The sequence below is a fragment of the Saccoglossus kowalevskii genome, chromosome 16 (genome assembly GCF_978046115.1).
Source record: "Saccoglossus kowalevskii chromosome 16, keSacKowa6.1, whole genome shotgun sequence".
NCBI lineage: Eukaryota > Metazoa > Hemichordata > Enteropneusta > Harrimaniidae > Saccoglossus > Saccoglossus kowalevskii.
This window is the reverse complement of record NC_140656.1, coordinates 22,819,031-22,831,231: the sequence shown is the minus strand read 5'-3', so window position 1 is coordinate 22,831,231 and position 12,201 is coordinate 22,819,031. Positions and strand designations below refer to the sequence as shown.

At 35.0% G+C, this 12,201-nt stretch overlaps 1 protein-coding gene across 10 annotated transcripts in view; it reads left to right on the top strand.

Moving 5' to 3' along the window:
* The window catches only part of LOC100376400 (RIMS-binding protein 2-like), a 133,941-nt gene that overhangs the window by 115,696 nt on the left and 6,044 nt on the right, over positions 1–12,201 (top strand). For 7 of the 10 annotated variants that reach the window (XM_085491229.1, XM_085491231.1, XM_085491230.1 and 4 more), the window contains 12 exons: positions 214–387; positions 1,048–1,320; positions 2,272–2,433; positions 3,341–3,463; positions 3,966–4,142; positions 4,539–4,705; positions 5,787–5,831; positions 7,789–7,950; positions 8,987–9,157; positions 9,373–9,559; positions 10,941–11,350; positions 11,746–12,162. In XM_085491229.1, coding sequence (XP_085347355.1) covers positions 214–387; positions 1,048–1,320; positions 2,272–2,433; positions 3,341–3,463; positions 3,966–4,142; positions 4,539–4,705; positions 5,787–5,831; positions 7,789–7,950; positions 8,987–9,157; positions 9,373–9,559; positions 10,941–11,350; positions 11,746–12,162 — 2,468 coding nt within the window. The remainder of the gene's footprint in view (positions 1–213; positions 388–1,047; positions 1,321–2,271; positions 2,434–3,340; positions 3,464–3,965; positions 4,143–4,538; positions 4,706–5,786; positions 5,832–7,788; positions 7,951–8,986; positions 9,158–9,372; positions 9,560–10,940; positions 11,351–11,745; positions 12,163–12,201) is intronic. The other 3 variants (XM_085491233.1, XM_085491228.1, XM_085491232.1) reach the window with 3 other exon arrangements.

Sequence of the window (12,201 nt, the reverse complement as noted above, 5' to 3'; positions counted from 1 at the left end):
ACCAGGATTGACAGTTGTCACTATAAACTTGCCCAGACTAACATTCCTAAAATTGTAGTTAACTACACACAACTAGCAGTTGTTGATACTTTCTACCAGGACTCACAGTTGTCACTGAAAACTGAACCAGAACACTATGGCTACACTGAACAAAACAAACAGTCATGCTGCATCTCTGTCACTAACCATTTCAATTTAATACTGTGTTTTCAGATGAATTCCAACAGCCACATTATCGCCGTGCTGGTGACCACACCGTCAGCGATTTAGAAGACATTCCGGAGGTAGAGGAGGATAATTTATCGCTCTCGGACAGTAAACATTCCTGCCTCGTAAACACTGATAGTTTAACATCCATTAGTGAAATCGACGACTTTTCATCCGGAGGTAATGCGACCCTATACTGTGCATGATATTAATGTGAATAAGAATATAATTTTTTTTTTTTGTCATTGAAAAACCAGCTGTGAATTTCCAGGCAAGCAAGTAAATTCAGGGTTTTTTGTGACGATGAATACTACTTATGACTGTTGAGATATGTTTATTGTGTTTGATGTGTGTGTGTGACATAAGTGAAGACCAACCAGAGAACAGGAAAACACCAATTGAACTGAATAGAATAGGCACATGTGCACTTTTAGCTCTACCTCCCATTGTTGGTAAAAAAAAAAAAAAACTGTTTATCTTGAGTTTGAACTTGACACTGATGTGAGAAAAAGCTTTGGTTTGAGCAGTCCTTATTATACATGGAAGAGTATGTCACTTCATGTCTATCACATTTTAACCAGTTACTTTATTTGAACTGCATATAACAGTTTCATTTCCGTCGTACTATTTTTTATGATTGCACAGCTGTAATTGGGTGGGTTGGTGGGCGTACTATCCTTCAAGCATTTTTTGTGTGGCATACCACAGTGCCACAATATCTTATACTGTAGAAAGTAGTTGTATTCAAGTAGTTAATTAAAAAATTCCAATTAGACTTCATAGTAGAGTAGTAAACAATCTGAAAAAAAATTGTTTATTTCCTAGTGTATGTCATTACAGAAATACCTGCACCTAAGAAATTAGAACTCGAACGTCAGATGTCTGATAGTATTATATTACAGTGGATCGCTCCTGATACGATCGCATTAAAAGACATCAAGGAGTTTCGTGTGTTTGTAGATAGTCAGCTAAAAGCATCCATAAGAGGGGATGCCAAAACAAGGGCTTTAATAGACCGGGTTAACCCCAGTGAGTCCCACCGAATATCAGTTAGAACAGTCACGCACAGAGGCCAATCGCACGACGCAGCATGTACAATTACGATCGGGAAAGGTAGGTGTACCGGTCGGTGTAACTCAATGTGAATTTGTAGCCGCTTGCCTGCCTTAAAAGTCTAACTTTAAACGCTTTGCTTTTTAAAATCTAACAACTAATAACAGATTTATTTTAGTTTATTTGTAGATTATTTTATACCTTGTTACAAAGGACTCAACTTTGTGTGCTACATACATTGTCACATTCATGCCAGGATTGACGGTGTTAAATTATGCAGCAATTATTATTTTTCTGAATGTTCTTGCAGCTTGTGATTGTCTCGTTCGCCAAAAATGATAAAAAAGTAGCACATGAACTTGATCTCATTATTCTCATGTTTGTGTAACCAAGGTTACATGTACTGTGTTTCATATTTTAGTAATGTGCTTTTTTGACATACTTCGTGCATTCTAAGATATGAAACTCAGTATAATATGCATATTCTTAAGGTTGTCATATATTAACAATGCTATAACTAAATATTATTTTTTTAATTTAATTACTTAACACCTGTAGTTTTAAAAATTAAATGTGCTTTTTAATATCTTGCTTCTAACCACTGTTTTCTGTGCATAATACTTTTGATTTTGTCAGTCAATGAAAGCAGCAGCATGTTAGAAGTTGTTTATCCAGACAACCCCCCCCCCCCCTCCCAAACCACCACCATTGTGAATGATTAATTGTAGGATTTATTCACACGTCCAAGATGGCCGCATTTTTCTGGATGGAGCAATACAACTCTTGAGTTTCTGCCTCTAGTGTGTACCGCTAATATTCATAAAGGCTGTTAAACTGAATAACTTCAACCTGGTATATTCCAGTTTTCTGTGTGCGAGTGAAATCAACAAATCTACAAGATACCTTAACTAAATGCTTTTGCTGCTTTCACTGAATACTATCAAACTTTGTCTGACTTACAAATTCATGCAAACTCCATTTTTACCGCTTTATTCTCATTTATCAACACAGAATCGACAGCGGCTCCAAGCAATCTAAAAGCAGCCAATGTAGCTCCCACATCAGCTGAGATTATGTGGTTGCCTGGCAACAGTAACCTAGCACATGTGATCTCAGTCAATAATCTTGAAGTGAGAACAGTCAAACCTGGCATTTACAAATATGTTCTTACTGGTAAGTTGTTTGATAGGGTCAATCATCGTTATTGTGCACGCATCTCTAAACTTGTTTCTTGTCATAGTTTTGTACCTGTATCAAAAAACTTAACGTCTTGGTACTTGTACAATTAATACAACAGAATTGCAAATGACCTGGAGGTCACATGTCATGTTGTAGATTTTTGCATCTTTATATGAATTCTATTGAAACACATACGATCAATATATTTCAACACAAGAGCAAATATAGTGACCCCCTCACTAAGTCACAGGTGTCAGGATCTGAGGAAAAAACGAGCTATATCAGGGATTATGACTCAAGGACAAACAGTCTCAATAACTGTTGCTCAGTTGAAAACTAGAGATCAGAGTGATGGATTCTGATCATTGCAGTGAGTTTTTATAAGGCTTTATCAAAACTATACTGACTGAGAAATGTGCAAAGTAGCGAGGTTACACCTTAAATCAAACTGCTGATGTTTTTTGTAAGTTATTGATTGGGCAATTAGCGTTAAATGCCAATGACATCAACACGATTTGAAAAACACCAGCATCGTTTGTCTCACTAGTGGCTTATTAAATACTCTTTAGTGACTAGTTAAATATATAAGGCAATGAATTATTAGCTAATTTATGTATTTTTTTTAACGTTAATTGCCAATATCACGATTTACTGAGGCACCACTTAACGTGAGGTCACAGTACTACAGTACCGGTAATACAGTGATATGGTATGAGGACATAATGTGTTCTTGACAAAAACACATTTTTTCCATTTCCCACCTTATTGTAGTGGGATTGTGGTGTATTCTTACAGGGATATTGACTACTGTTTGAATCGATTCATGATACTGTACTATTTGTAACCCTGATGCAAGTAATTTTTCGTAAAATGTAGTAACGGCAGTGCTGCTTACTTTCAGGTCTGTCGCCATCATCGGTATATCGAGTGAACGTTAGAGCAAAGGGTAGAAAATTGTCATGGGACGATAATCGGAATAAGAGAGGAATATCAACAGAAATAGAGTTTAAAACGATTCCAGGTGGTGAGTATACAAACAATTACCAAAGTCACTTCTCCAAATGATAAGGTTGGGGGTGCTCTCCTTCCATAGCAATATAATAGTCATTGTTCAGAACAATTCACCCACAATGCATTGCATGCAACAAACCACACCTAAGCTCCTATTTGACTCAATTCTGAACCTAGAGCAGCCGGAAATAATCATCTCACAGAAATGATTTCATTGGATTGAAATTTGGTCAGTTAGTATTCCTAGACATGACTCGCAACTATGTCAACAAAGGAGATATTTTGACAGGTTATTAACTATCACTTCAGGTCAGTATTTTGACAGGTCATTATATCTCATTTGAGGTCAACATTTTGACTGAGCATTATTTCTCATTTGAATTCTCATTTAACAGTGCATTATCCATTAATTGTTCCAGGCCTAAGTAAACCTCATTTGAAATCAACTTTTTGACTGAGCATTATTGCTCATTTGGGGTCTCATTTGACAGGGCATTATTCATTTATTGTTCCAGGCCTTCCTGATCCACCCTTAGATGTACAAGTAGAAGATGGTCCTTACAGTGGGTCATTATTAGTCACATGGTTGCCAGTGACTATTACAATATCAGGTACTTCCAATGGTGCTATGGTAACAGGATACGCTGTCTATGTAGATGAGCAGGAATTAGGAATCACAGACTCGCCAACAGGTACCTGGGTTTTTATTACCAATATACACCTCATAATTGTCATACTGTTGTAGCATTAATTATTCTCTATTTTTGCCCATAAGTGAAAATCATTTTTTCCTGCCAAGTTTATGAACTTTAAACCTTAGTAGTGAAAATTGCGCAAAGCATTAAAATACTAAAATTAAATTTCAGTAACAATAAATGGTTTTACAGTATTTTCATCACCCAAAATGCAACACAAACTATGCTGTTGATTTAATTAATTTTATCTTTGTCTATTATAATTTAGTAAAAATTTTCTTATATTTATTCTCTTCGTGACCCTCTGGATTTAATGTCCTTTTAAACATGTAATGTTATTTAATAGTTGGAATTTTTAATTAAAAATTAACTTAATACCATTCACTTCATTAGCTGATCGATTGGTAGTTAACACCAGTAAAATCAAGAGTACACCATTCCGGTATCTCACTGTCCGAACACTTTCAAGTAATGGGCCGTCGGCAGATTCACGTGGTCTGCGTATTCCAAAAGAAATGGTTCGAGTGAAGAAGCCAGAAACACTACCTGATGGCTCCAGAGTGAGTATTGATACAGATATTCTATTATTTACAATTTCTTGTTTTTCCTGTTTGTGCTCCAGTATGCATATTTATACCTCTATCGGCAGAGTACAAGCTTGCCTATAGAGGGCGCTGCTTTAAACTAATGTTTGCACTGCATTCTGGTAGTACAAGTTAGGTGCATCACAGATTTCAGGTACAATGTTTGTTTGTATAAGTTCATATTCTGACATATATATAAACCTCATAAACACGCACTTAGAATTTCTGTTTGTTGCATGATTTTAACACCCACTACAGTTAATGTTTGCTTTTTGATGAATGAAGAATCATTTCAAACTTTCAAATCCCGATTTCTTTCTTGAAATCATTTCTTACATGTTGTCATCTCATATGTCTATTTTGACACACTCTACTTTCTTTCTAAATTGATTGAATTTATATCCCATTTGTATTCTATCCCGGATTTACAATGATTCAATTTGGCAGGAAATTTTTCAGTCAGTGAAAATAAAGAAAAAAATTGTGTAGAATTGAAGGTTTTTCAGGGTCGTACAACAAAGAGTTTCAGTGATTTTCTCAAAATTTTGACTTCATGAATCCCTAAAAATGTGAAAATTCCACACAGCAGAACGATTTTCGGTACTTTTCTCTGTGTACTAAATATAGTCTTTTGGTGTTTCTGATTTGTTATTTGTAATTTACATCAAACCAAAACAAAGACTTTTTGATATTATTCTTAAAACTTCAACCAATTGTTATCCAGGATCGAATAAATGGTCTTATCTCCCAGATTGATGACATCATAGTCATGTGACTGTCAAAAAATCAAATCATAAATTACTTTTCAGTCGGCAAAGTAAATGACAAGGATATTTCTTTGGCTAAATTTCTTTTGTTCTGAGATGTTCATGTCAGTAGACTGTACAATGCTTGGTAAAGTTGTTTGATTTTTGTTTTGTTCATTTTTGGGATGCAAAGCAATCCTTTTTGGGGGGTATTCACTTCATAGCTACCATCACGTGGCAGTGATGATGTTATCAATCTTGTCCCGAAGTGCTCCTTATCCTTAGACTAATACTTTCCTGTCTATTGTCAGCATCACCACAAACCTAGGGACCATCAACGTATTAAACGCCTACTTGTAAGTACATGTACATGCGTTACTATGGCATTTTAGTCACCATGGCAACACAAACTCTGACGTTCTTTTCTTCCCTACACTTGCAGTGCACCTAACTTTCCATCTACTTATTATTATGGGATATCGGTGTCTGATCAGTAACTATGATAAAGTCAGTATTAACCCTTTGAATGCCAATGTGAATGTTTGTGTAACCTTTCACAAAATACGACTTTCAGATTTGATTTTTTTTATCATTTTGATCAAGTAGGCAATAGGAAATTATGCTGATCTGGTATAGAATTATCAAAAAAATTAAATGAAAATAGGCACTGTGCTACACCAACATTTTGGCAGGAAAAATGTTGTGCTCAATGTTTACATTATTAACAAAACAAAACAAAAGTATAGTCAGTTTGAGTAAACTTCCCATCTTGGCAGCTACAGTGTTTCTTTAGTAGTAGAACGATACCTGATACAGATAGTAATATTTTATGGTCCACCCACTCACCACTCCTATTCAGTTCATCAATGGTTTGATATTTGAAATAATCCCAGATTACCGACTTAACAGATGTATCCTAAATTAGAACCGAAATACGTCATGGATTATTTAGTGCTGGTAATAGGTTAGATCGATCTGTAAGTCTTTCACAATTACCGCTTTCCATACACCACGAATGACAAGTGTTATCAAAATTTCTGAACTGCTAGTTCCTCATATTGGTGAGTTTTATAGTTTAATATTATGAAATTCTGGTGTATGTACAAATTTGTGTTTAATTATTGACCATTCGGTGCATTAAAGCTTACTATATTGCAATATTACTTTATATTGTTCATTCTACAGTACTTGGTATACTAAATTGCTCACATTGATCCAAATCTGTGCCAAATGAGATAGATGTTCATTAGGTCATAAATTAACAGCGAAATTATAGAAAAATTTCATAAAAATGTCTAATAGAGAGTTGGTAGTCTGATGACTAGCAGTAAATGTGCTAGGGCTGTAGAGTATTAAGTTTCCCATCGATGTTTACAAAAATGGTCACTTTTCTGTCTTTTGCTCAAAATAGGGAATATGTCTGCCGATATTGATCTCATTTTGCATCATTAACAAAAAGTCATGAGTGAGAACGCCAGGGTATTGTCATGGTTAGATGGGATTTGATTTGACACAAGTTAACCCCCTTCTTTGTATTGCATACAAATCTATGAGAGATTTTTTGTATTTGCATGTTGTCACCTGTTTCCCCCCTTTCCTACAGCAACTGTCACAACTGTTTACAATATGTGTGTATATCTTTTACATGTGAAATGTTGAATTATTCTGTGTTATTATCTCTTTCATTATGCGATATCCCACAATTCCAAACTTACTAGCATTCAAGATGGCAGTGCATAGAAATAGGAAATAATTACATTCTTAAACATTTTGTGTTTAACTGACACCTTTTGTAATATATGCATGAAATTTTTCTATTGAACAATTGAGACCGATCTACATGTCAACTTTTGTCAGTTTTCACAAACTGAAAACCGACTTTCTTTTGTTCTCTTACATTTTACTAAAGCCAGTAAAAACTAGAACATTCCATTAAATTTGTGTAAAATTGATATCACAATAGTGCATTACAATGTTGGAGAAAAAAATTTGATGTAAATTTTTTCTATTTTATTTGTTTTTAAACCAAATGTGTAAAATTTGTTGCTGCCTTCGGGTTTTTGAGTAAAATTTATTAATAATATTCAAAACAAGATGATGCAGGAATGTTATATGAATGGTGACCATAGTTGACAATCTTAGGACAATTTTTTTTTTTTTTTTTAAAAGTATTTGAATGTCATACAATACCCTCCTTTGTAATAATTCCCACCTTCTCTCTACTTCTCTTTCTCTTTAATCTCCGTCTTTGTATGCTGACTCCTCTTCATCATCCTTGCTCTCCTCCTTATCATGGAATGTTACCTTATATAGCCTGGTGGAGGGATGTATGAGAATGTGTCACCCGATGACTCAACAAGCACGCTATCCGAAGAAATTGTAGAAACTTTTAGAAAAGACAGCATGTCTCCAGTTAGTGCCAATCTAGAGGATAGACTAGATCAAGTACCAATAGACGATATAGCTCTCATAAAGGTGGGTGGTAACTGGTAACGGAAGAATGTAGCGATGTGTTCGCTGTTGTTTTGGGTTGTAAGATTTCATATATTGCATGGCATGCCACTTATAAAAATACCTGCATGCGTTTTCATTACCATTCCCATCTGTATTTCCATTTTTTTTATCATGACTTTAAAGATTTATTTTTAATCCAATAATTATTTACGATGTGTCGAAGATACCTAACAAGATTTCATTTTCAAATTATTTATAGACGTATTTGTGTTTTAGAGTTGAGTCTCTTTTTGCTCTAAAATAGTCAAATGTTGCAGAATTCTTACAACTTTTTGTGAGTTGTTCTATTTTTAATTAGCAACTGCCAATGACTGGTGCAAACTGGTTTTGCATTTTGTTGTTTGTTTTGCATTTTGTTGTTTGTTGTTATGCATTATTATGCTGACAAACAAGGATGGTGTAAGCTGTACCGTACAACACTGCTCTTGTCGCCATTTCTTGTCGACTGTGTGATGGCAGTTATGTAGGATGCCACAATTGTTTTGCTCATGTGTGCTTGTGCAGTAACTGGTAGGCAAATACCTGTTATTCGCACCCAAGGATAGAATAACTGCAATTGTGCACTAGTGTTGCATTTAAATATATATGTTCGTGTTCCTGCTAATAAAACAGCGTATGGAAAGCAATGTCACAGCGGTTTGTGAGCTGGTTCTTATCGGTGTGCAACATTTCTTATCATGCTGGTTGGCATAAATGGTGTCACAGTGCGACAGTCTATAGTACATGCATTAAAACCAAAAGTTATAAATAAATGTTTCAGATGAAATTTATCATGCAGTTAGGTGGCCTTTCTCAGTGCTGCAGTTGAGGGGTCTTGTTCAATGTTGTAATAAATATCAGTACATATAGCTATTCATGATTCTTTGATGCAAGTAATCATTAGCATATCATGTGATACATGTGTAGCCATACACAATCAACAATTTGTTTTACAGGTTTTCCTGTATTGGAGGCGGGGTTCTGATCCTAACTGGTAAACTTGTTCTTTGTTTTATAGAAACCTGAAATCCGTCCTAGTTTCCGTGAAGAATTACATTCTGAGGATAGCAGTGATCGTTCTGAGCTTTCTGATATAGCAGAAGAAGTTGAAGAGGAGTTGACGGACACTGACGACATGGCAGCAAATAATAATAATGAGTTCAAAGGCATGCAGCCGAAAAATGTCAAGGTACATTAAGTTTTCTTACTTATAATACCCATATCTTTAATAAAATGACATTGTTGTCGTCACGGTCATCATTCATGGTGTTGTCATTGTCCTCGTTGATGGTGTTGTCAGTGTCCTTGTTGACAGTGTTGTCATCATCATTGTTTTCATCAATGTGTTATCATTGTCATAGTTCATAATTATTTTCCTTGTTGACAACTTTTTTTTATTTTCAGAGTAATCATGAATTAGAATTTGACACTGATCCTGAAATGGAGCAGTTTAGTCGTGAAGATTTAACAGTGCCTATACCTGTCATTAGACAACAAACTGACTATGATCGGGAGACTGAACAGTCACCAGACCACCATGTGCAGGAACCAGTACCTCTTAAACCGAAACCTATCACTGTACCACAAATAGGTAAATACATTAGGGTCTAGCATCTCTGTAACTATGGTTACCATCTGAAACTTTGTTGTTACTTTTCATCCAATACAAAATTTATTCAATAATTTTTGTTATTAGTCTGTTTATTATTTATCAATCTTTATTTAATTATTCATTATTTTCATTTATTTTCATTTGGATTTATGACATTTTTTATTTTTAATCGTTTTAGGTGTTGCAGGTAATAATTATATTTATTTGATTTATCTGAAACTTGTCAATTAACTTCTTTTCTTAATTTGTGATTCTTACTTTCTTTTTCATTAGGCTTTGCATCCATGCATTGCATTATATAATTATTTTCCCAGAATGCATTGTGTGATTATCTGGCACTGCACACATGCACACATCACATTGAGCATTTTTTTTTCTCGCAATAGATTTATTTTTAAATGATGGCTTGATGCAGTAAATAGTGTACAATTAAATTAATCTCATAAACGCTGGCAGATATAAAGTTATAAAGACACAGCTATTGCTAGAGTATATTTTACTCTCAACTGGCTATAATTTTCTACATAGAAAGAAATATTGTAACAATTCAGCAGCTTACACTCTGGTTTCGACATCAGGGAAAAACATGTATCTGTGATATCAGCGTTATTTACTCATGAATGCTTCCCTTGTCAATATTACAAAATCCCACCAAAAATAGAACTGATGTAGACACAGAAAGTCATTTAACATGTGGACAACATTTGAACAACGTGTGAACAAAAAGTTGAACATGTTGGACAACATGTGCAGATGATATGTATAATTTCAATCTAATCTGTTTACTGGAAATATTTTGCTTTGTTTTTTTTTTTGGTGATTTGTTCTGAATCCCAAGGAAGTTTATTGCCTGAAAGAAAACCCTACCAAATTTCAATGCCACACAAGTATTAATATGTCGTTATTTTAATTTTTGTTTACTTAGTTTGGTTGTCCAAATTGAACATCAATAATTATAACATTAGATAATTATTCACACTGTATTGATATTTTAAGTAATATTCACTGGATTTTAAATTCTTGCATTTGCCAAGAAAAATGAGTTCTGTAAAAAATTATTTTAATTTCACAAGTTCATGCAGATTTAAAAATTGATTTTCACATATCAATGAAATTAAAACCCAGTGAATAATTAATATGTTTACAGTAACTTGATGTTTCTTGACACTGTACATTGGTTGAATAATAACACTGTTGTCTATGTGCATTCTGTCTGGAACTCTGCTAGTGCTTGCAAAAACTTACTAATTTTTTCATTTATATTTATCATAATATAGTGTGATTTGACTACTAATATATTTTTGACTTTATAAATATTATATTCTAAATAAATGACAAATGTTTTTTTAATGATTTTCAGAGATTACAAAAGACAGTAACAGCGAGGGTCTAGGAACCGGATCAACTATATCTGACCATTACGGGTCTGATCAAGAATTTGACAGTCATGGACAACAAAGGTACTCTCCAGGCAAAGAAAAAAATTACCGCCAAGATCAGTACAATAACAGATATGAACGTTACCAAGAAAGAAAGGAGACGTACGGGAGCCCTGTGGAACAAGAACGGCGGAATCACAACTACAGGGATTCTCTATCGCCAAACGACATAGAAGGTGAAAGTACAGGAAGTGAACCACCAGAGGAATTATACGATGATAGCACTGTCAGATACTTTGTGGCATTGTTTACTTACGACCCTTCTATCATGTCGCCTAACGAGGACGCTATTGATGAAGAATTACCTTTTACTGAAGGACAGTTGATTAAGGTGAATTACTCCCCTGAAAATATTATTGTACTGTACTCGCAACGTATGCAGGCAGAAGTACAGTGACAGTTCAGTGTATCAGCCAGCCTATGGTCACATACTGAGTGCAAACTTTGCAGTGGCCTCCTATTAACATTATTAGTAATGTCCCTATTTATTACTGTAATTCATAGGCCCAGGACTGGATACAGTGGTAACAAATAGTGATACTTTCCCCGTGTACTCTGTGAACTGCTTTTTAAAATTCAATTGCCTTCTTGGAAATACAGCATTAATCTACATGTATTTGGAGTTGTATAAGGATTCAGTTATCATGTTTGATACTACAAAATTATAGCAGATACAAAAAAAATGGAGGGCTGTTTCACTTTGTACATACTTGTATTCTTTTATAGGTTTACGGAGATAAAGACTCTGATGGGTTCTTCCATGGCGAGGCCAATGGTAGAACAGGTTTTGTACCTTGTAACATGGTCGTGGAGGCACAGTTGGATGAAAAGTCTGCAGAAGAACGATTTGTGAGGGAATCACTGGGTAACTCTCCAAGAAGTAGATCTCCCAGAAGTGCAACAATCAGCCCAAGTAGCTCCAATAGTGTATCTTACAGCCCGAGGGGGGAAGTCCAGAAGTCGGCCAATGGGAAAGCACATATACCCGTTGAAGGACCGATACACTTGAGAAAGATGGTGGCGCTGTTCGACTATGATCCCAGGCAGGCATCTCCTAATGTAGATTCTGACGTAGAGTTGGCGTTTAAAACCGGAGATATTATCTTGGTGGATGGCGAGATGGACGATGATGGCTTCTTTCTAGTAAGTGTTAACATCCTCTTTAGTCATCCCCCTATTAGA